Genomic DNA, 25,979 nt, shown 5'->3' with positions numbered 1-25,979 from the left:
TGAGTGGAAGTAAATTCACTTTAACTTACTACTTACTCTCGTGTGCTAACGGGTTTGGGGGTGACTTTCGCATTCAAAGCACATTAGCAGGACCCAAGATAGAATTGAAGAGGAACAAAGATTGAAAGACCGAAAGAGAGCAAGAATTTCAGTTCTTTAACCAACAAATCATAGATTTTCTTAATAGAAACTATATAAGGGACTAGAGGCAAATTGCTACATTACGTTGACCCAAAAATCAACGAAACTAATCTAAAACTCGCGTACATGTATTCATGGTGATTTTCAACGGGCGAATGGGCCTGTCGATCTACTTCTTCAGCCAAGTGTTATCAAAATAGCTTGCCATAGATTTGATTCTCAATAGCCTAGTTATACCAAAAATAAAATAACACTCTTTACCTCGTCTTCGACCAAACTAGCCAAATGTATGCAATCACAAAAGTTGACATGTTTAAGTAATTGTTGAACAAGAGAATTAATTATCAAGTTCGCTAGACAACCCCAAACCTAATGAAGCCGTGTTCTTCAAAGCCGACTAGATTTACAGAATCCACATGATAAACAACTACCAACAAAACCCAAATACCTTCTGATAGATACGAAACCTCAGGTGTCATCTACCTGCGAATGGAACACAAAGCTTGGAAACGTGGTTGTGATGTCCCTGCCCAAAGATAAAAAGCCAGGTCAACAAACAAAACACACAGATTGTACAATAAGTTTACATAATATTGCAGAGATATCATAAGTAGTACCAACACAACAAAAACAATCAATACTCTTCTCTAAATGGATAGAAATGATGGCAGTTTCTGCTGATGAAGCCAGATAGTTAAGGCTTCGTCACTAGTTCTCACTCCCGCAGAAGAGGCTGGAGCAAGTCTGTGTCATCCCTCCCAAATGCAAATGAAGCCAGTTAAAGGAAAAATTTATTCCACAGCCTCTTGACTATGAATGGACCACATGCACTTGAAGGCCGACAGCTTGGCCCTCCACACTCTTACTACCCATCATTGAGAACAAATCACTCTCCTTGGGTTAGAACAGAAAAAAAAACCTAACAACTAGGCATGGCAGGCCAATATAATTAGTAATTAGTAGCCATTGGATAGACACAAAACGAAAGAGAGAGTATTGAAGGAAGAAGAGTGAAGAGAAGTGTAGGAATACTGTCCTTTAGATGTACAAGATACTAAAATAAAAGTATAACTAAGAAACAACTTTTTTTTTTTTGAAAAGGAACTAAGAAACAACTCCTAACTGCACTCAACGACACCTGACTTTTACTTTCCCACAAAGTTTAACTAGACTTTAAGCAGAGTAGAATGGAATCACCTTAATTGAGAAGCTGCTTCTTCATTTTTTTTTTCTTTTTTCTTTTTAAGGAATATGAGAAGTTAATCTAGGCAAGTACTCATTCAACCAGACCAACTTCAACCTCACCAACAAACCAAACACCCTATCCTTGTCCTTTTTCACTCTTTCATCACCTATTGGAATTCAATAAGCCCATTTTATATGTGATTGTGCACATGGAGTGGGTTAAAATGGAAAACTGCCCCAAACCCATCCACTAAAGGAGGGGAAGGGAAGTGATCAGACTCTCACCCTGCAGGGTGGAGACAGCATGAGGGAGAAAAAACACTACATGCATATAGGGCAGTGACAAATTTTCCAAACCCAAACTGCAGGTTTTATAACTCACTACCCTATAATATTCAAAACAACACTTGCTTTTAAAAGGATTTTATTACAAAGAAAATTTTTGAAATAAAACTAACTGATACATATCTCGTTCTTTTTTAACAAGAAAAGACTGAAATAGCTTTAAAGAAAAACAAAGTAAACTTAAATAAGGGCATTTTATGAAGAAGACTTAGTTTACAATCTACAAGCACAACCAACCCCTTTTGCCCCCCTACATATGTGATGCACGTCCACATGCAGTGAATCCGTCCCTCATATCTTGAATAACTAAAACTATCAGATTGCTCCAAAAATACAAACCACAATACAGTAAAGTCCACAATTACATCATGGTACTACAATAATTCGCATACCCACACTACATGACCATGAAATTTCCCACATTCAGTTATATCAAATAGAAAATCAACATGCAGAATATTATGAAACGTACTTGAGATATTGGAGGGTCATGTTCTTCAAAAGAGAAGGGTGTCGTAATACAAGGGTCCGCCATTCTTCCTTATCAATCTTTCCATCATGTTTGGTATCAGCCTCCTCAAATGTCTGGAACAAAACACTCAACCAAATTACTACATATACAACAAGCAAACAAATAAAATTTGATGACCTCACAAGGATTAAAAGGGTAATAGCAATTATACATTATAGGGAGTGCTTCCAGAAAAATTGGCACTTATCTCAGTTTTGAATAAACAAGAAACAAAATTCGATAACTAAAAGTTTGAACATAATCAGGCACAGATTCTAGCACACAAAGAAATAAGGAAAACAAAAGCATATAATAAACTCGTCACCTTATCAATGATACTTTCTATGACATCATCAGAAAGGTTCATTCCAGATTCTGCAAGAGTGGCCACTACCATTTGCTTCACCTACAAATCAGATACCAAAGTATTAGCTAGTCCTCTTTAAAGGCTTTTAAGAACCTCAGTAACAAGTGAGCAATAAAATATAATTTTTTTTAACAGGAAACAGTATCATATCACTGTTCTTGTCTTAAACTCCAGTGCTAGTAGCAACCTCTGGGTTTATAGCAAACAATATCATATCACTGCCCTTGTCATAATCTCCTCAAAATTTTCATCCTTCTGTATTGAAACAAAATTCCACACCAAACATCATGTGTATATGCACCACATTAATGGTGTAGCAGAAAGGTAAAATAATACCAAATTTTTCTCCAGTGCTATTAATGTACCTCAATTTTGTGCCACCTGTACTCACTGCTTGTTATCAGATAAAATGGATGTCATCGAGCAGACGACAACTTTGATTTCTAGTTCTATTCCTAAAGCGAGAATCCCTTTCCATCAACTCATGAGTGTTTGGAAATGTTTCTTGATACTTTTATCTCTTGGAAAATAAACTTGCTCTTCCTGCAATTAAGCATACTTTTTGGGAGTACCCCCAAAAAAAGAAATGCATCAACATCCTACTCTTAAGAAGTTGTTCACTTCAACTGATGTCACTATTTTTAAGATGCTCTATTATTCCAGTGAGTCACAATGGTCAAGGTCCTCATAAATAAATACACCTCCTATAGCTCACTGTTCAGAACCATTGAAGTTAAAAGGTATTCTGGTTTTTTCACATATGTACATGTGTCCCCTCTAGGCTAAATGGGTTTCGTGGGCAAACAGAATGTAATTGGGTCTGTTTTATTTTGTTAGTTTGCTGGTTTAATTAGTATTTCTGTATAGGCAGGCCTAGAGAAGCAGTTTAGTCATATCATATAAAATTTTCATTTAAACGGTTTAACATGACAATTTGGGGTCAATTTATGTTCTCCTCCTATTTTCCAATTTTATCTTCTCTCTTCTTCTCTTCTTCAAAACTTCTCCTTGAAGAATGTTGAATTTCTAGCGAAGAGAAATAATTCATTGACTTGATTGCAACTGAGTACAATGAGTCACTATTTATAATAGAAGAAACAAGTAGAATCAAATTCAAAATAAACTACCCAAATCCCATTCACACCCAAAGTTTAACTCTTAAAGATAAGTCCTAGAGTAATTAAACAATTGAACATAAACAAAAGAATAACATAACTAAAACACCTTTTAACTGAGTCACTTTTGTGAGACTTCCACTTATGAGACTCCTATAAGATTCTGCCACATGAATTGTAGCGCTATGAAACTTCTTGTTGTGAGAGTCATGTAAGACTCTCCCATACCTACTCTTCAACACTCCCCTCAAGCTAAAGTTTATAACTTTGCAAGGAAAAAGATTATTAGTCTTCCAGAAAAAATTCTTTATATTGTACTCCCTCTGACTTAGATATTCTAGACAAGTAAAAATTTGATTACACTAGGAATTCTTCATTGTAGATTATGTCTCCTACCTTGTCCACCATACTTGTTCTTCTATTCTCCCCTTCAAGCTGGGCAGTAATGACAGTGATCCTAGCTTGAAACAAAAAAATTGTTGTAGGAATTATCTTCTTCATCAAGGTGTTCAAAAGGTAAGTACTCTATAGACAAACTCTAAAATATAAAAAATATGGGTGATAAAAAAGAGTCTAAACCAACAAAGGATTCGAACATAGGGTAACACCTATCACTCAAATGATTGCGATAAAAAAACCCATGTAAGGGCAGTAGTAAAAAAGTCTCAATGGACTTTAAAACACCCAAATATAGAAAAAGAACCAACCTGATTAACTTAACAAGGGATTAGCCTAAAAGGGAAAATGATAGTCCAAAAAGAGATGGTAGAAGAAAGGTACACCAAATTAAAAAAGTTTATGGGGGGATAAAAGGTAGATAAAATAAACACCATGGTAATAGAGTTAGAAGGAAACTGTAACAGTAGAATTGTAATAACAACCAAGGATACGTCTATGCTATGTGAGAAGCTACACAAGACACGGCATCACATTGGGCAGTTAATGAAGGATGCCTCTTTTGTTCCTCGAGCAGTCCCTCCATCGAGCTATACTGCAAGTGAGTTGGATATTTTGTTAAGATAAGATTTCAGAGGAACGGATACTTTTTACAAGTTTTTAAACTGTGCACTCCACTTGGGACATGGAACAGGCCAACTTGGTTGAGGAAGAGAAGGCCACAACGACAATGCTGACACCAAAGACATCTCAGGCAATAGATACATCCAGAAGGGAGTAAACAACTCAGCAACCAACTTGACGTGTTACATCTCCAAAATTTTCTGACCCACAAATAAAAAGGTGCAGTCTGATCAGATTCCTCTTCCTTACAAGACTTCAAAAACGTCAAAAATAAAAAAAATGGGGCAAAAGTGGAGTTGACCCATTGATGATAACTCATAAGCTTTGGAGATAGACTGTAGGCACAAAAAATAGAAGTGCACATACAAAAACGTAAGAGGGGCCTAACGAAAAGGTGAAAAATTAAACTAGACATGCAACAACGTATCAAACTGTTTGGTATTTCATCAAGTAAAAAAAGAAGATTGAGGAGAACAAGTGCAGGAGTCTCACGAGGTGAAAAAACAAAAGTAAACTATGGCAAAAGCTGAGAAAAAATAAAATAAACTAAAAACCTGACTAGGAGAGAGGAACACATCATCTCTTTAAATTGAGTTGTATCAATTTATAGACCCTTCTTTGATAATATGTTAATTTTCTGGAAAAGAGAAATAATTTACTGATTTGATTATAACTGAGTACAATGAACCTCTATTTATAATAGAAGAAACAAGTTGAATGGGGTTAAACTATATACTACCATGCCCCAGTTACACCCAAAGTCTAACACTTAAAAATAGTCCTAGTGTAATTAAATAATAGAATATAAACAAAAGATTAACATAACTAAAACATCTTTAACTGAGTCACTTTTGGGATACTTACAGCCTTGGACTCTTGTAAGATTCTGCCATAAGGATTATTGCTCTATAAGACTTTTTATTTTGAGAGTCATGTAAGACTCTTCCATACCTACTTTCAACATAGAATTTAGCAAAGACTTGTTTGGAAGTACAAGCAACAAAATCAACCTCTACCTCTAGATGAGTAGAAACAAGTGTTCATCAACTTGCTCCATTTGTGACGTTTGATGATCATATAGAGGTACATCCACCTACAATTTTGACACGTTGTTTATGGTCCGCAGATGATAATCTTTTTGAAGATGTCCTCAGATGATAATCTTGTACACAATAAAAGATCGCTCTTCTCATATTATCTTTTATTTTGTATCTAATCATCTATTTTCACTAACTTATTGTTCTTTCCATAAATATTGTCATTTTAATTTGTCCCATAGACATACCAACAAACTGACAATAATCTAGGTAGGAGTCTAGCAATGAAGGAGATGAAAGCTATAAATCAAATATATACTTTAGTTCTTACACAATTGCCAACTAACAAGAAAGTAGTTGGTTATTAGGGGGTATTTACTATTAGTCACAACTAGATGAAAGCATCGAGCAGTTGAAGGCCCATTAAGTTGCAACATGATACGCTCAGACATACGGAGTAGATTACCCTATGATTTTTATCCCAATGGCAAAGATACATTTAGTTGGGTTTCTTATTCCCATTGTGGGAAAGTATAGTTGGGCCCTTTACCAACTAGATGTTAAGAAGTGTTTCTTAATGCATATCATCAAGAAGAAGTATATATGAAACAACCACCTGAATTAGCAGATGAGGTGAAGAAAAAGAGTGTCAGTTGAACAAGTCCATTTATGGCTTGAAGCAATTCCCACGAGCAAGGTTTGATAAGTTTAGTACGATAATTATTGGCTTTGGATTCAAGAGGTGTAGTGGACAATTTGGTGTTTATGAAGAAGATAGATAGAGGGTTTGCTACTCATGCTTGTACACATGAATGACATTCAAGGGTGGCAAAATTTCCAGCCCAATAACTTAATTCGAACCCGACCCATTGATTTGACCTGAACCTAAACCAAGTTATAAACAAACTGGGTACGGGTTTAATCACATGATCCAATTAATGAATGGGTCAGGTTCAGACTTGACATAGGACCAAATGGGTCCTTTACTTGATCAAAAGAGCAAAAATTGGACTCAAATGATTTGGTTCAATATATTTAAACTAGACCAAATGCTTAGTTTTTTAGATTTTACTACTAAAACAACTAATTTCGCAATACAATTCTTTTACACAATTCATATCCATTAATTTTATTCACTTTTTTTTTATTTTCTTGTATTTTCTTATTTATCAATATTTAAGTGGTGTAACCCGAAATTGAAAGGGTATGGTCCAGTTTAATAAACAGGTTAGGTCAGGTCAACCTGTCTAACAACAAGTTTAAGTTGACCTGACCTGGAACCAACCTGAACGAGACCCATAGCTACCCCTAACATTGTTTTTCTTTTTTTTGAAATAAGTGTGTGAATATATATATATATATATATATATATATATATATGCAAAAAGGATATAATACAATACCTAGCTAAAGTAGCCTTCCTCCACAACAAGTTGTTGGAGGGAAACGCCCTGTTTAGCTTGTTTATCTGTTAAATGATTAGCAAATCTAAGAATATAATTTCACTTGCAATGCATTTGGGAAATTAAAGTACATATATCCTCATATAACTCCCAATGCCGCCAAGGAAGTTTTGAAGGATTCGTACACCAATTGATAACTACCTTTGAATCGCCTTCAATGCAGAGAATGCCCTCCATATTTTGCTTGAAGAGTTTTAACCCATTATACAGCCCGTGTAACTCGGCACTGGTTGAATCTGATGTACCAATCGGTCCCGCATATGATAAAAGAAGATTCCCACTTTCGTCATGAATCACTCCGCCAAATCTAGCAGGCCCGAGGCATCCAAACGCAAAGGCTGGGTTACATTTATTTCTTGAAAGCTTGGGTTACATTTGCATATCCAAAGAAAGAATTTAGGATTCTCAAATACTTTAGCAAGATTGAAGTGGCACAATCAAGATTTGATTGGGGTGTTAGGTTGTCGGCCAGTTAGTGCACCTATAGATCTTAATGTCTAGTTGAATGCAAAGTTGGATGGAGATGATTTATTTTATTTTATTTTATTTTTTGAAATGGAGATGATTTATTTGAAGATCCTAATCTTTTAGAATGTTATGAGAGAAGTTAATTATCTAATTGCGATCATACCCACACATTTTTTTCTAGTGATCATCATTAGCAAAGTAATACATAACTAATTTCTTGAGGAAATGGCTAAAAAATATGAGGACAAACTAAGTCATTCTAAGCCATTTAAGGTTTATAAAAGGAGGAAGCAGAAAAGAAAAGAGAAAGACTAAAAGGGCAGCAACTTAACTTTTTTTGAAAAATCACTTTTTAGAAAAGTAAAATCAGCAAGTTTTTAGTTACATTTCTACTTTAGTTACTTTTCTATTTTGTTAGTCAGTCCAATCAGTGGATTTTTAATTAGGAAAGTGTTTGATTAGTAGTTTCCTTTATCTGTGGTAAATTTAGAAAAGTCATAAAGTTAGTAAGTCCATTGCTGGTAGTTTCTAAGTGCTGGAATTTTTTTCTAGCAAGTAGTTTCTACTTAGTGTGGTCTAATTGTAATTAGAAAGTCATAATTCTAAGAAAATTCTACCAAAGTGATATTGCCTATTTTGGCAAGGTCACGATAGCTTTACAGCTTACAAATAGAGAGACATGTTGTAACTTACAATTAATTTTTAAGTTCAATACAAATTTTCTCTTTTGGCTGTTGGAGCACCATTGTTTTTTCTCTTTTGCTGAGTATAATTTCTGTGTGGATTTTTCTTTTGTGTCAGCTACTGCTACTACAAAACATCACCAGAGTTCTTTATTTGGAACTTGAAAACCAGAAATTTCTTGTAGTTGAGAAGGTTGTCGTTGGGTTATCTCATATTCCAAACTTACATATCAATTATATTTCATTAATTTTGTAGAGTTAATAAGCCAGTATATGCATACCTTCGAGTTTTCTCATAAGTTCGCATTAGAAAGGATTTTAAGGAATTTGAACAAGTCACAAGCACAAGGGCAGCGATATAAGTCACATGACAATATTCGTATAGAAGGCTTTGCTACTGTACATTGGGCTGGATCTCAAGATTGCAGGAAATTACCTCAATAGTATTGTACTTTAATAGAGGGAAAGTTAATTACAAGAGGGAGTAAGAAACAAAATGTTGCAGCAAGATCAATGTCAAGGTAGAATATAGAACCATGGCTCGTGTAATTTGTGAAATAGTGTGGTTAAAGTCATCACTACAAGAAATGTATTTGCAATTTGAAGAACCTATGAAATTACATTGTGACAATCAAGCTGCTATCCTTATAAGCATCCACTGCATATTTCACAAGTGAACAAAACATATTGAAATAAACTGTCATTGCCTAAGGGATGAAGTATGTTCCCTCAAAGAATCCAATTTCAAACATCTTCACCAAAACATTGGCTTCAGCACAATTGAAAGAAGTGTGGCAAGTTAGGCATCTGTGACTTATATGCACCAGCATGTGGGGCAGCATCAGAATTAGACTGAGCAGCTGCTATTCTGTTTTTCATTTAGTTGCAGTAACTTATTGTTTAAATATTGTGATAACCTCACTTTAACTGGTTCAGGAGTTTTGTAGTCCTTTTGTAAAACTATCCTAACAACGCATGTATGAGAGACAGAGAGAGCACAGACCTGTCTCTTCATGAGCATTTTAGCAATCATAATCAGAATTCCAATGAAGAATAGATAAATGTCAATATGTAACCTCTATTTCAAACAGGAAAAAGCATATGTTTACTACAAATAATCATCACATTGTGTAGGATAGCAACACCTCACCTCTTGTCTCTCAATGAACCCTTGTTGCTTGAGATCGTACAATTGAAAAGAAACTGCAAGGCCAAAACATATAAAGTAGGAAAAACAGTGGAAAAATACAGAAGTTGATGACCAGAAAGTAAAGAAACTAACAACAATTACCAAATAAAAGTAAGCACAGATATACTCATACTACTTGAACCTTAAGGGCATCTTTGAAAACCACAGAAAAGAAAAGAAAAGAAAGGGGGAGAGAGTCCTTTTCTAGTGTTTGGCAGCACAGATTCTTGAAGAGAAAAGAAATTATATGAGAAACTTACTTTCTCTCTTAGTTAATGGACTCTCTTTAAAAAATAAGGAATTTGGAAAAAAAAAATAATAATAAGAGAGAAAATTTATCATAGTATAAAAATCATTCAAATTCAAATTATAGTAATATAATCATTTGTAATATAAAACGACAAAAGTATTGTCTTAAATTCAAATTCATAAAAATATTAAATCATAGTATGCTTCTTTATAACAAATTTACAAATAAAAGTCTATAAATAATATTTTGGTATTTACAATAATTTTGTTCTTAGGCTTGTATATAGTTTAAATTATTAAAATTTTAAAAATTATTAATTTTTCTTTTCTTTTCCACTTTCCCTGTGCGTCCAAACAAGAGAAACCATGTTTATTTTCTCTTTTATTTTCCATGGGCATACAAACAAGAGAAAATAAATTTCTTTTCTTCTCTTTTTGTTTCTCTCTCTTCTTTTTCTCTTTCTTATCTTTTTTCCCCAATTTCTGTGTTCTAAAAACAGCCTAAAAGAATTTTATTTCCAGTAAATTGTACACATGAGAGCACTGATAAACCATTAAATACCACAAACACCATTTTTCTCCTATGCTCCACTCAATGTCAGGCTTATCCATCACACTTAGTATCACCTCTCATAGAAGGACCCAGATAATGGACACACAGTACTGTGTCACACCAAAGGCAAGCGAACAAGCACAACTACTTACATTCAATCTTATCATCAATAGGAGCATTAGGATGGAAGACAGACAGGGCACGTGCAAATTCCTCAAAGCCTAATATTCCATTGTGCCTAGTATCAAACAAGTCAAATACCTGTAAAAAGTGTAACAAAACCAAAAGAGATATTACTGTAGAAATTGTAAAAAGAAAAATATGTGTCTTCTCTTTTTTAGTAGATAAAAATCATGCCAGCACCAGCAGCACTAGACAATAAAAAATTAAGGCTACTTGCTCAAAGAATTCTTTACATCACATATGAGACAACCCAAATATAATTATAAAGAGCAAAAATGAATGTCTTATACCAGATATTCTCAAAATGAGTCCATCATTAAGTCAACACAAAAAATCTTTAGTAGCAAGCGGAGAATCAGAAAGAACCAAATTGTCGCAAAGATATTTTTGGTATCATCACTTGTTAGAGTCCAATGACTTAAGAAAGATTAACAGATATGAAAAATAGAAAGGAGGGAGAAGGAAGAAAGAAATGTTAATCCTCATCAATTATTTGGTATTTTCTTGTATCAATATGATAAAAGTTTACTTGAACAACGTTATAGTATATTCTTCGATGAGACATGGCATTGATCTGTAAAATGTTTTATTCACAGACTCTTTTGCTTTTGATGTCATTAGTTTGTTTTCTTTACTTCCATTTGTATTATTAGTCACTTCACTCCTTTGTACATTTTTCTTCTCTTGATAAATTTCTCACTTTCTTAAAATAAAGCTTGCTTGAATAATTTTTTCTTAGAAAAGACATTTTTCATTAAAGCCCGAAGGCAAGCATGAAAAACACTACAAAGTGGGATCCCTTACAATGAAGGATTGGAGGAAACCTCCTCTCTAGCTAAAGAATCAGCAAGAAAATTTGTTGATCCATGAACATGACTCCAACTACAAACAACATTGGAAGACAAATCCAAAATCTCCAAATAAATGGTGCCAATGCCATCAAAAGGGAGACTTGGCTCCCATTCACCAACTGATAATGTGCTATTAGAGTGCTTAACGTGAAGCTGCCCCTGAATTCTATCCTTGAAAATTCTAAGTCCATGACATAGAGCTTGCAACTCAACTGAAGTTGAATCAGAAATGCCCAAGGCCCCAGCCTAAGAAAGGACCATGCTACTAAAGTTCATAAAAACACTACCAAAGCCGGAAGGACCAAAATTTCCAAGGGACGATCCATCAAAATCCAACTTGCTTAGGTCACCCTCTAGAGAAGGGCAACCTGAGGCAAATTGCTTCTAAAAAACCACCCCTACACATCCTGAAATAACTCCAACGTGTAGAGCTAACAAATCAGCTGGGATTTGATTATTCAGCAGCCACCTTCCATAGAGAAGACTTTTGTCTGAAACTGTGCTGGTTGCGCTCTCCCCAAACTGCCCAAGGCACGAATACCAAAGTAGGTTTACGCATGGTGGAACCAAGAATCAGGAGAAGGTTGTTGGAATAGATTTCTATGAAGCTAAAAAGTGTGCTAGGTGTTCAGATATGAGGGCAAAATGAATCAAAGAAATATCCCCAAATGTTCCAATTATTATCACAGCGAAGGAGCAGGTAGTCAACTGACTCAACCACTGAATTGTAGAGGGCGCAAAGAGGACTGACAATGGAGGAACCTCTCTTGAGAAGGTTGTCTCCAGTCAGGAATTTTCCATGAAGAGCTCCAAATGAAGAAATGCATCTTTGGAGGACAAGGAACATTTCATGCGAAGACAACATCAGGCTAATGGAAGAGGAGTCCTTGGTCAATAGCTGTAGCAAGAAGCAAGAGAAAAAGAGCCATTTGCTGCAGGCACGACATCATTTTATCCAGTTGATCCTGCTAGAAATAAAGACAATCCAGATTCTTGATAAGATTGTGTATGTCAATGGTGTCATGGTTGTTCACTTCACAATAGGGAACTCCAATTAGCATCCTAAAAGCTCCAACAGTAGTGATGCTAGAGAGGAAGACCATCTTATCTCAAGCCAAGTTGAAGAGTCGAGGACAGCTAACTTTCAAAGGAGAATTGTTGACCCAAAGATCAAACCAAAAATAAAGCCAATTCCCATTGCCAAGAAAGAATTGGATGTGCTGAGTGAAGTGACTAAAATTATGATAAATGTATCTCCAATGACAACAGAGCCAGCCACGAGAGCCCCCACCCAACCACCAGTGAGCTCCATCTTCACCTATCTTTTTCGTGACAAAGGAACTCAAGGTAAATATAAAAAAATGTTAATTTGCCCGCACCATTTTGTTAAAAGAGCAGTACTAAAATCTTTGATCCTTCAAATTATCAACATCTCATAAATATTTGGCTTGCAAGCTTGAGTCCATTTCACAAAATGATGCTTGAATCCCTCAGCTGACCCCTTTCAAAGGAAGTACCAACAAACTTCTCAATCCGATTAGCTACAGTGACTGGGCAATGGAGAATGGAGAGAGTAGGCAAGTATACCAGAAAAATAGGACTGAATTTGGGTCAGTCAACCTGCTTTGGAAATAAGCCTGTGTTTCCAAGTAGAGAGACGAGTATGCAGCTCCTGAAGGACCGAGTTCCAAAGAATTTTATCCATTCTGCCGACAAATAGAGGCAATCCAAGATATACCAGGAAGGGTTCCATTGCAACATCCAAGCTTAGTAGCCATAGCCTCCAAAGGACTCAGATGGACATTCAAACCATATAGAGTTGTTTCACTCCAATTTATTCTTTACCCAAACATCAATTCATAGATATTGAGAAGAGCTTTGATGTGTATGGCCTGCTCCACTGTCCCCTCCCCAAATATGCTCATTCTTCCATCATTAAAAAAGGCATTAGAGAATCAATATTTATAGCAAGCCAAGAGAGATTGGTAAGACCTTTGGCCATGATGTCAAATAGAAGAGGCGAGGTGGGATCCCCTAGAACCCTTGAAGTATCCCCAAGCACTATCAATAATAACCATCGAATCAAGAACCAAAGAGATGCAACTTTAGATCCATTATCTCCATTTTTTCCCGAAGCCCATGCTATCGAGCCAAGGATCAAGATAACTCAAGCAAACTCTGTCAAAGGCCTTCTTAAAATCCAACTTGTGCATTATTCGAGAGTTCGTACTCTGCATGACCAGTATCTCATGCTCTTCCCATAGCAGTATCAAGGATAAACAAATTCTGCTCCTTGCTAATTAAATGAGGTAGGACACGTTTTAGCCTCTCCAAAACTTTGAACACAAACTTGTAAGCACCCGAGATAAAGCCAATTGGACGAAATCAGATATCAATTCAACATTCTCCTTCTTCGGAATTAACACGACAAAAGATGCCCCACAATTCCTGAATGTTATCCCATTTTTGTAGAACTCATCCATCATTCGCTTAATATCTTCTGCCATAAAAGACCACCTCAAAGAAACTCTCCGTTAAGCCATCGAATCAAAGGACCTTGCCCAAGGGCATTTGAGTAACTGCCTCCTCGAGTTTGTTCTGAGTTAAAGGTGCCTCAAGCCATTCTCGTTGAGCCTTTGTCAAGCTTTGAAGAGGAAGTTGGCTGAGAGCTGGCCTGCTGCTGCATTCCTCAGTGTAGAGCTCTGTTCATTGGTTCCATTTGACTCTATCATGGTTGCTTAGAGTCTGAAATTTGGTGGAGCGGAGACAAAATTAGAAAGCTCAGAGGAGGAGACGAGTTTATCTTCTTCAAGCAGGAAGAGGGCATCCACTTGTTCATTTGGGCAGAGATGGTCCCTTTCTTGACTTTGGCCCAGGTTTAAAGTTTCCTTTTCAGAACCTTCAACTTCATGGCAATGAGACCACACTTCGGTCTTTCAATAGTGGCTTCTTTCCACCATTCTTCCATGAGTTTACAGCAAATCTAGTCTTCTAACCATGAATTCTTGTAATGAAAGAGGTTTATTCGCCAAGCACTCAATTTTGTGTCTAGCAAAATGGGCCAGTTATCAAATATAATCTAGCAGACAAAAAATTATCCAATTTAGATAAAATCAGTGTCAACTGCTTATTGCTCCAAGTAAACAATTTGCCCAATGTAAGGATTTCTTCCACTTCACAAGTTCATATAAAATCACAGAAACATCTCATGGAAGCTGAGATGCCAACAGAAGACAGAATTTCTCATTACAAAATGAATTGTGTTAAAATTCCAAGCAAATAACCGAGGAAGTTGTCAACAAACCACCTAGGACAACTCATCCCATAGGTGAGCACATTGCTTGTTTCGACAAGGCACATAGACACCACCAAGACAACAGGTGGACCCAGCTTCTCTATCCTTAAACTTGATACAGATGGAGAATTCTCCAATTTTATAATCTTCCAGTTCCAAAATAGCTTTGTCCCAAGCCATAAGAAACCTCCTGCAGCTCCAAGAGCATATCTGGTAGGGGAATGCAACATAAATCCCACACAATTAAATTAGTGGTTGTTTGTATCTTTGTTTCATGGAGAACAAATAATAGAGTTTTCCTTGACTCCAACAAAGTTCTAACAGCTGCTCCTTCCTAGGATTCCCGACTCTTTGACATTCCCTGAGACCACTATCATCTTTTACCTTCTTTTATGCAACTCCTTCATTTTTCACATCTTTGCTCATAACTTCGTGAAAACGGTTTCCGAACTCTAACATCCATTGCCAAGTTTCCTCATCATATTGTTTCCTCTAGCCTTCAATAAAATCAAGAAGTGAGAAGTTTGGGACTTCTTCAAGGCCATCCCAAGAGAGTTCACTTCAGATTTTCCCTGTTTTTTTGCGTTGTTTCTCCCGCCACCAACTGTCTTTGCATCAAAATTGTCACCCTCAATCTCCCTATAGCTTTATTGTAGGCTCTAGCAACTAAAGAGTTGACAAAAAACGGGAGGATCCAAAGGAATTTAGAGAGGTAGAGTGATGAGTTGATGAACAAACACTATGAGAAGGTGAGGAGCACATAATTTGACATAGATCAATGAGAGGAGAGACGTCAGTTGGCCATAGATGTTGGAGTTCAGTATGTGGTCCGTGGAGGGTTTTTTTTCTGGCGTATGTGAGGGGAAGAATGGAGAGGGTTGATGGGATTGTGGTGTTATACTGTGTGGCAGGGTTCAACAGGAGGATGTTGAGTGAATTAGAGTTGAACTTTCCCTAGTTTCCCCAATATCTGGCTAGTTATTTTTGGTAGTGAGGTTGATGTTGGTATTTATGGGCGGGTTAGGTAGGGTATGACTTGCAGTCAATGGATGAGGGGTGTGATGTGAGTATTCTAATGATTGTGGCTCGTAATCAATGGATGAAGGGTAGTGTGGTGAGAGCTATTAATGTTGTCAGGAGATGGGGTTGGTGGAGATATTGGTGTGCAGATTGGGACACAACCGAGTCACCTCACCTTCACCTTCGCCTTCACCTCTGACAAGAAGCTCATTCATAGCCACAACTTCAAGCTGCAAGTGCACTGCAAAAGTGACATCTCCCATAACCACATTCACTCATCAGTCCTTGATGTTGCAATTATAGGAGAAAATTCTAATGCATGCAAAATGCAAGGTCAATGATGTTGTTTATTATCGTTGACCATAGAGACCTTGTTGAGATCCGTCAATATAGACGAAAAAACTCATCAATCCAAACTTCAATTGGAAATCCAAAAATCTTCGTCCGAACTCTAAAGGATTTCGTTGATGTGGATCCATGTCATACGGTAATTGAAGAGGACAGAATAGGCAAAGATGAGCTCCAAGTTGCAAGAATTATCTAACAATCTACATAATTGCCCAATCGGATCAACCACCTGTTGTTCCCCAAAAAAGAAATGGTGGGGTTACAAAGTATTTGGAGGTCAGAGGTAATCCAGTCACACTCCTCCTGGCTGCAACCCATACTTCAATTTACAATAGCAACATCACAATGTTTTATGTGGTCACATCCAAATTATAAGGTTCCCTAAAAAAAAGTGTAGAAAGGTTTTCTTCTTCACCAGATCTCTTGAGTGGGTAGCTTTATGAGGCCTCATCCAAGTGTTGTCCCCTCGAATCGAATTCGTCAAAAGCGGTGGGAATGAAGATGTTGATTCAAAAGGACCATGAGGATGTTGGACCTCCACAGTGAAGAAGGCTTCAAAACCTCTAGCAGTTCTGACCTTTGGAAATAGTTTTCGTGTAATCCGCATCTTCCGCCAAGAGTCAAATCCCGAACTAACTCATCCATCAGGAAAGCTATCTGAGGGGCCCTCCCCTTTTCTTCTAAAGGTCTATCAGAATTGGTGTTGGTTGTCGTGATCATGACAAATGGACCAGTAATGGTTGACTTGCTAACATGTTTCCCTTGATCTTCAGTGCTGTTAGTAATCCTACCATCTCAAATGTTGATTCCAAAGTTGCAGCATAAAGAGGTGGTCAGGACCTAAACTCAGATATAGGGTATTAAATTGATAATGATTCTGATATTATAAGGCCCCAATGCCTCCTTAATCAATTTTGGTACACTGGGAGAGGAGACAAATACCAAATCTGAACTGCTGAGTAGGGGTGGCATCGAACCGAGCTAGTTCATGAAAAGCTCGAGCTTGGCTCGGCTGCGGCTTGGTTCAGATCGATTCGAATTAGTCTCGAATCGAGTTCGAGCAAGCATTTGAGCTCAATTAAGTAAATGAGCAGAACTCTACTGAGTCATGGTTCGGTTCACGAGCTCACGATCCGACTTGTTTACTTAAATGCTAAACCCTTTCACAACTTTAGATAAGTTCGCCCTTCGTCTTCGATTCCTCCTTCGATGTCGGACATTTTCTTCAAAAATCCAAAGGCCAGTTGACAGGAAAACCACAACTGATGCAAACTCTAATCCTCTGCAACAATCTGTTTCTCCAATTTCGTAATTAATCTGAGCGATTGACTCGAAAAAATTGATTTCGAACTCCCTGGATGCCCTTTTCTAAAATTGTGATGCCGATTTTCTTCGTACCTCGTCCTACCCTATTCCTCAGCCTCTTCATTCTTCAATTCTTTATCCTTCAACTGGTTGTAAGCCACTGTTGGTGTGGCCGATGGAAGAAAAGAGATGTAAAAGGTAAGTCTGTCAAAAAAAATTCTTATGATTTTGAGGATGTAGAGATTTGGTTTTGTGAAAAGTTTGATTTTTTTCTTTTCTATTTTTCTTTTTATCAAGAAGATATTGAAATTTTACCCTATTTTGCATGCTTCCTGGAAATTGATTTTTGAGTTATCATTTCTAACAATTCTTGGAGATTACTAGAATTCGTTGATCGTGTTGGACTTCATGATTAAGAGTTTTATGCCAACTTTTGTCATCGCCTTGATTACTAGCTCGATGCATTGTAATGTTATTTGGTCTTCATACATCCACTTTTAAAAATATTTTAGTTGATCTCGTTTGATTTCTTTAGGATTTGTTTTTGCGTTCATTTTAACCAATATGATTAGTTTGTGTATCCTATATTACAACAAACAAGTGGCAAGGGTTGGGTAAATCAATGATAATTATTTGTGTGCCTTTTAGTGATCAAAAGATTTTTATGATAAATTTGGATTTGGATTTGGGTATCCCCTTCCAATATATTTATTTGTGTGCCTTTTAGTGATCAAAAGTTTTTTATGATAAATTTGGATTTGGATTTGTGTATCCCCTTCCAATACACACATCGGTCTTCTCAGAGAATCTTTGCTCACCTTGCCGCTGAAATTCCTTTTCTGAAAATGAAATGAATATGACCGTTTGAAGAGGAATACGTAGTGAAAAAGAATAAGCCTTTTGGGTTAGTTCGTATCTTTATGTATCCTCCGTTTGAAATGTATATATGCCTTTTGGGTTCGTGTTTATATATTGAATTTCGATTTGTGTATCCCTTTTCAACATCTGACACTATAATGGAAACTTTGTTTTTGTCATAGGTAGAGATTTTGCTCATGTGAACGGGGACTTAGCATATTGTTTTCTAGTACAAAGAGAAAAAGCTAGAGTTAGTCATTCATTTTAGTTTTTTAGGAATGAGTTCTCATTGTTAAAACCAGTTAAATTTTGTGGTTGTGAATAATAAAATTACGAATTTTGAGTTTAATATTTGGTTTATAATTTTTATCTAACTAATCTAAATTTATACTAGATTTATAGTTTTTGTTTGAGTGATCATAAGCTTGATATTGTAATTTCATTTAAATTTTTTGTGTTAGATTATTGGACATTTTTTATGTATAATTTTATGTAGTGTTTATCAACAATTTTATGTAGATGTATAGTACTTTGGTATAATTTTATGCAAATATATAGCATTTTGTTACAATGAGGGACCCACCATGGTGCACAAGCTGGTGGGACCCACCATGAGGACATGGGATGCCAAGAAGAGTCCTCACCCAAGCTAGCACGAGTTAAGAAGATAATAAGCACAAACTGAAATGAGTTAGAAGACTTGAAGATCAAGTGGGACCCACAAAGATACCACGAGCTGGAATCTTATCAATATGAATTGGAAGATCACGTGGGACCCACAAGGATAAGGCCACGAGCTGGCCTCCTCCTTATTTCCACATTATTGAAGAAGAATTATAGTTCAACTTATATTATAAATCTATTAGATTGTGTAATCCTTTCATGATAGACTTATCTTAGAGAGTTAGAGTTGAAATGTAATTAGGAGATTTAAAGGTTAATTGTTTAAGGACTCTATCACTTCCTCTACTATAAATAGAGGTGTTGTAATTCGGAATTAATCAAGTTCTACAATTTTCTCTTGAGTAAATCTCTCACTCTTTGCTTGGCGCACACCTTGTTCCTCTTCTCTTCTTCTCTCTACCCGAGAGCCTTCTTCCCCTTTTTGCTCGGAATATTGGAAAAGGGATCCTAAATTTAACATGGTATCAGAGCATTAAATTTAGGATCCCTACATCAAAAGGAATCCTAAATTTAACACATTTATATATTGAGCTCGAGTTCGAAGTATTCAGATCAAGCCAAGCTTGAACATATGCAGGTTTCAAGCTTGGCTCGACTCGATGCTACCCCTATTGATGAGTCTTTAGGAAAGCTCTTCATAGCCTCCTCCTATGCCTCCCCTGTTGATGATTCTGCCTCTCCTCCTGAAAGACTCCAGCTGCTGCTTGCAAAAGTATTGCCACCCAGAGGTGAAGGCCTTCCATTGGAAATCGCAGCAAGGGATCACTAGTGGCATTCTCCACAGCTGCATTTTCCAGGCCCCAAATCAGAGTTGCCATTTCAGTGATGCAGTTGAAGAACCTATTGATCATCTCCACTTAGTTGTCCCTTTGTTTATGAAATGTGGTGCTCTTCTTTTAGGAGGTTTGGCTTATCTCTCAGTTTCCCCCAAAAAAATATCTGAATGACTTTTTGAAATTTCCTCCGTTTCCCTCCCAAGCTCGGCACCTCACTCTGGAAGATTGTTAGTGCTGCTGTCCCCTGGTGTCTGCAGCTTGAGAGCAATAACCGAATTTTCTCTAACCAATATGGTTCACTAGGCACTGTCATTGAATAATTGATTCATATGGTCTTTGCTACAACCCAGTTCACCGATGATTTTAGGACTATACAGGTGCTGCTCTTCACCTCATTTGGCCAAACATTGCAACTAGCTTCCCCATATGTATCATCAGGATTACATCTCAGATCCCTCCTTCCCAGGCTCAGTGAAGCTCAATTTTGATTGGGGAATCCAGGGCTGGGAGGGATTGGTAGTGCTGCTTGTCACCATGATGGCTGCAGCTCGGTATTGTATTCAGGCCTCTTTAAGTGTGGGGGACTCCACTGAAGCTGAAGAGATGGGGCTGTTCTTCATGGCCTTACTCTTTATTTCAAGCAGTACCTATATTGAGGGGGGCTCTCATCCTCTATCAACATTCGGAAGCAGGCTCAAGTGACCCTCTTTCGAGATTCACACATCAGTTTCTTCTTATTGCTGATATTATTTCAGGCTCTCAAGCTTCTTGGGTCCCAAAGAAACACTTAAGGTGGAATACTTTCTTAAGGGAGGGTTAACTCTTCAAAGCCATCTTATGAATATGGCTTCCCCCTCCCATTGATCTTTTTCTTTTTTTTATATCAATGTTTCTTTATTTTCTTTCTTTCCTCTCTCTTTTTCCTTTTTTTGGGCTATTTGGCTCCCGGTTCAATAAATTTCATCAGAATTATATATATATATATATATATATATCAAAAACCTTTTCCATATCTAGCTTTAAAATCACCCCCAGAAAAATATGAGGATTTGAAGTGCTAACCTAACGTATGCAATAAATGTCTAACCAACCTGAAAAGTCAATTTCATTGTAAAAGGTTAGTATTTTTTTCAGCACAACTGTAAAAAGATTTCAGCCAAATTCAAAGAAACTATGTGCAAAACTCAATAAAAATCATTTTTTATATAACACTCTCTATTTGGACTTAATGAATCTTTTTTCTTCATTTTCAAAAAATAAATAAAAATAAAAGCAATAATTTCAATATCAAAGAGCATACCCGATCAGCAAATAAGCTCTCTTTTTTGTTTGTCTTGAACAATGCCAATTGGAACTCTTCCTAAAATTAGTTAGAACTTATATCAACATAGATGGAAGTACTGAATAAGTAGATTGGGTCAAAATATATCAATTTACTCTCATTCTCCATTCAACAATCAAAACAGCCAAACTGACCTTGTTGATCAGACCGTCATCAATAACAGCACTGCTGATCTTCTTAAACAGTTCATATAGTGCTTCTATTTCACTAACACTGACTGTAAACAGATAAAGCAGAGTTATAAACTGAAGTTGGATTCAGGTTAACTTCCTAAAACAGGGAAACAAAATTAGATTTATCTTTTTTAGTATATGATATAAGTCTGTCATCATTAGAGCCTACACCTGATCAAATTTCATAAGCACTAAATCGTACATTTTATAATCCTGATGCCACTAAACATGATTAACAATTGTACTAGCAATGCCATGGTAACACATTATATCCGAATGCTATGCCTTTTTACAGTTACCAAATGTCATGTTAAAACAAGAGAGAGAGAGAGAGAGAAGTTTCTGTTAGAATAAGAAACAAATTAGAAAATAGAAACCAAGCATAGAAAATACAAGAAGATTATTTTTCAAATACAGAGCACCAATAGTCTGTTGAATGGATACATTCCGTCAGATGAATTATCTACTACAATTATGTAACATTTTTCCAATTGAACCTTCTTTTGTATGGTCTCTTTGCCCCATGATAAAAATTGCTCTCCTACAAACAATCAATTCCTTCCAGCTTTCTCAGTCAGCCTGGATATGTCATTATATATTTAGAAGAATACTCAATCATTTCAGAGTGGTTATGGCATGAATAATTGTATTGGGCATTTGGATCAATGGTCGCATGGGCAGGTTTCTAATATAAGATGTTGGGCTCAAGTCTCAATGGGTTTGCAGGAGTGCCTGGACCATTAATCAATATCTTAAAAAGAATTGCCAAGTGAAAATTCAAAAAAATTGATTAACCCCATGCATTCTTTTCATCTTAAAATCTACAAAAATTCTTCTTTTAATTAGGAAAGGAAACAAATGAAAGACCATTAGTTACATGAAGTCTGTGATACCTATAAAACTATCTGACCCACCTTCACCATATTAAGTAGGAGAAAAATGCTTTCTTTTGTTAAAAAATTTTAAAAAAAAATAACAGAATGCTTCCATAAAAGTGAAAAATGAAAGAAACAAAAAAAAAAAAAAAAGAAGAAGAAGAAGAGCTAATCTGGAAACAAGCAATAGACTTTGTTGTTTCAGAACTTCCAGATAGCCAGCAAACGACGGGGCTTTGTTTTTCTATCCATCTAAGTCATCACCTTCTTCAGAATGACAAACCACTCCAAAGGTCATAAACTCAGTAGCTTATTCTTTTTTTTCCATAAAAAAGAAAAAAAAAACTGTTCCATTCATCACTTCATCTACAGGGTCAAAGAGGAGGAAGAGATGCAAGATGAAATGAGACCATTTAAAGAAAGAAAACACTTCAGCCTCCAAGGATTCTCAACATCCATAAAAAAGCAGGACCGCAATTCACCTCAATAGCACTACAACATTCGGTTAGATCATGGACTTCCATAAAACTCTCTAGATGGTCAGCTTGCAGTACCCTTCTCCATGGAGACACTACAAAGGTTGCAGAATTTATATTGCTCTGCTATCAACCACCCCAAAATAGACACAACACAAAGATTTTAATTGGAGCTAACCAAATGAAGAAGATAAACTATGAGTTAAAAATGTCAATGCGAGAGTCGAGAGAGAGGTGCAAGAGGTGCGAAGAGTGAAGAGAGCGAGAGAAATCAGATGGAGTGAGAGATGCGACGCAAGAGAGAGAGGATCGAGAGAGAGATACGATGCGGGAGAGAGGATCAAGAGAGAGATACGACGCGGGAGAGAGGTGCAATGCAAGAGGAAGGATCGACGAGCGGCGAGCAAGATCTTCGCCGAGAAAGACCAGACTGAGGGAAGAGGCTCCAGTGGCACTAGAGTGGGGGAAGGAACCGCTGTTCCCGATCGGAAACTCCTTTCAATCGGGAAGATCAGCCTCAACGCCGTTACCGTGGACAGAGTTAGGCTGTCTTTCTCCCCTCCCGCAAGCGACAGCACCTTGTAACTGCAAAGAAGATGTTTCGAGGCTTCCTGACGTTCCGCACACACCTCAAAGCTACAATTCCAATCACACAGAGAGAACAAGCGAGTCTGACAGACCGCACTCCAACCCCTCAACTCGGGCCAGGGAGCTTTGGTCGGGTCCCTAGAACTGTTCAACATGGAGGACGCGCAGAGTGCCACATTTCACAGCACAAAGATCTCACGACGATGGCCCGCATAACCATCCCCAAGGCCACCAACTCCAGCTTTGGCTGGACAGAACTCGCTCGTGCCATCTGGCATTTCCTCCCAACACCAGATCCCCCCCATCCACTTGATTACCCCCCTCCAGCTGCCCTCCGCACCAGCTGGGGGACATGGTCCTTGGATAGTTTTGCTTCCCTCCGCTAGTAGATAGGAACCGGAAATTCTACTTGGCATTGCAGTATGAGCGAGACCAGTTCGATGAAGAAACTTGGACTCGTATATCCGAACTGGCTAGAAGAATGGGCATGATTTACTGTGATAACCTCTTGGGAGGCAGGGCTGCCTCAGGACTAAGCAAAAAAGGCAAGAAATGATTGTAATCTCATGGAATATTCGAGGAATTGGATTCTCCCGAATGAGAGCCACTGTTCGAAGCCTCCTTTCAAGGAGTCGCCCTTCTATTGTAATCCTTCAAGAATCCAAACGTTAGAATCCTTCTGACGCTTTTGTTCATGATCTATGGGGATGTAATAACTTGGAATGGCTGGCTATTAATGCAAGTGGCTCCTCCGGAGGCCTTCTTCTGCTTTGGAACTCCTCCGTGGTTTAGGTTTTAGATCATTTGATTGGTTCCTACTCTATAGGAATCAAGCTTCGCAACAGATGCACTAGGTTCACTTGGGGTCTGGCTGGCATTTACAGTCCCACCAGTTACTGGGAGCGTCACACTTTCTAGGAAGAGGTCACCGATCTTCTGCCCCACTACCCCATTCCATGGCCCCTTACCAGGGACTTTAACGCTATTCGTTTTTGCTATGAGAACTCCCCCTTGTTACCAGAATTTCCACCACCATGAGCCAGTTTACAAATTTTATTGATAGCTTTGAATTGGAAGATATCAACCTCTCTGGCAAGACGTTCACGTGGTCAAACAGACAGGCCTCCCATCTGGCTCCAACCACTAGCCCATTCAGATTGATACCAAGCTTCACAAATGGGGCCCTGCCTTGTTCAGGTTTGACAATTCTTGGCTGGCAGACAAGCACTTTGCTGATAACATCACCTCTTGGTGGGGGGGCTTTTGGAGACCCCAACTATGACGGCTAGTCCCTCCCGCGCAAGCTAAAGCGTCTCAAAGAAAAACTCAAATCTTGGTCCTCAGAGCACTTCAAATCTTGGTCCTCAGAGCACTACTTTAATGCCACCTCTCACAAGTCCTCTCTTCAGTCTCAGATCGCTGCCCTGGATGTGATTGAGAAGCAAAGAGGCCTTACTTATTCAGAATTCTCCAGCCACATCTCCCTGCAATGCAACTTCCAGAGCCTTCTTCACACTGAATGGATTCAGTGGAAGCAAAAGGCCTGCTTCAAGTGGTTGGTCAAGAGCGACGCCAACACAGTTTTTCCATGCTCCCCTTAAACCCTAGGAACTACTTTCTACAAGAAATGACTTTACCTGGAAAATAAACAATTTTCATAAACTCTAGATTATAACTTCTAAGAATTACAATAAGATTATCAACTTTTTAACAAACAAGATAATGATTGGCAATCAATAAAAAACAGTGGCAATGTGCTCTAAACCGTGTCAATTTTTTTCTCAAAATATAAAATTCAGAATTCTCAATGCAGTTTCCACATAGACAAACAAATCCAAGGAGTACAACCACTACGTCGGGCTGCACGAACAAAAGGGATCCATGAAAACAAGTACATAAACTAAAAGAGGAAATTAAGATTGTGAAGCCTAAAGAACACATAGAAGCCAGCCTATCAGATCCAAACATCAAAAACTTATGTGTTCATATTTACAGAGATAGAGGGAGAGACTTATCAAACATACAAACTGTTTCCCTGGCTAAAAGTTCAGGATCTTCAAGGCCCTTTGACTGCTTGTACAATTCAAGATCACAACACCTAAACAAGACAAAAAATAAATGCTTGAATCCCTCCAGGCACTGCAACATGATATTTGTCTCGTGTCAAAATACTCCATACCTGCAGTCGTTCAAAGAAGCATCACAACATAGACCAATTTTTAATGTACATACATTAACATATAATAATAGAAACCACTTTTTGACTATTCAGTGCTTCTGATGATCCTAGCCGAGATGCAAAGGATAAATCCAAAAGAGTCAAGTACATTGTCTAAGTTGACATCAACGAAGATGTCTCATTATTATTGAGCTTACAAGAAACAATCATTCGTTCTTCAAGAAGTTCAGAACTCTCTAGAAAAATAAGTAAAACAATATTTATGTAAGAGAGTAGCTTGACAAAAGGATATTCTTTATGGTCAAGATACAGACATCTTCACTTTTTCTTTTTCTTTTTTAAATGTTGATAATTTTATTTCAAAGAGAAAGAGGATACATCAAGGAAGGCCTCCCCTAACAACAAGAGATTGAAGGGAGGTAGAGGGGGGGTGGGGGGAGAGAGGAGGGGCAATTTAGCACAAATCAGCAACTGAATTGGCTGATCTAAGTACATGAGACCAAGTTCAAGAGACATGAAAAAATATGAATAAACATTTGTATTCAATTTAACGCATAACCACATCAAACACATCAAGAACACAAATCCATAATAACCAAACCATCAACAATGGCCATACTATGATTTTCCAATCTTGTCTTTTTATTATACAAGTTTCGTCTTTTGTTAAGACACCACTGAGTGACTGATGTCCTTATTA

General features: G+C 37.4%; 1 protein-coding gene across 2 annotated transcripts in view; it reads right to left on the bottom strand.

Annotated features, from left to right (window-relative positions):
• Window positions 1-327: 327 nt before the first annotated feature.
• LOC137940458 (calcineurin B-like protein 3) overlaps window positions 328-25,979 on the bottom strand; it is a 40,500-nt gene continuing 14,848 nt past the window's right edge. For both annotated transcript variants that reach the window (XM_068785534.1, XM_068785535.1), the window contains exons 3-10: window positions 25,125-25,279; window positions 21,123-21,205; window positions 20,947-21,006; window positions 10,479-10,587; window positions 9,486-9,538; window positions 2,508-2,588; window positions 2,144-2,256; window positions 328-667 (exon numbers count right to left, since the gene is read on the bottom strand). In XM_068785534.1, coding sequence (XP_068641635.1) covers window positions 610-667; window positions 2,144-2,256; window positions 2,508-2,588; window positions 9,486-9,538; window positions 10,479-10,587; window positions 20,947-21,006; window positions 21,123-21,205; window positions 25,125-25,248 — 681 coding nt within the window. In that variant the 5' untranslated portion in view covers window positions 25,249-25,279 and the 3' untranslated portion in view covers window positions 328-609. The remainder of the gene's footprint in view (window positions 668-2,143; window positions 2,257-2,507; window positions 2,589-9,485; window positions 9,539-10,478; window positions 10,588-20,946; window positions 21,007-21,122; window positions 21,206-25,124; window positions 25,280-25,979) is intronic.

This window comes from Aristolochia californica, unplaced genomic scaffold, assembly GCF_029961685.1.
Source record: "Aristolochia californica isolate CCGP_79_NKW_82.1479 unplaced genomic scaffold, dmAriCali1.0.hap1 SCAF_9, whole genome shotgun sequence".
Lineage (NCBI taxonomy): Eukaryota > Viridiplantae > Streptophyta > Magnoliopsida > Piperales > Aristolochiaceae > Aristolochia > Aristolochia californica.
The sequence above is the reverse complement of the archived record's forward strand: the minus strand, read 5'-3'. Positions and strand labels throughout refer to the sequence as shown.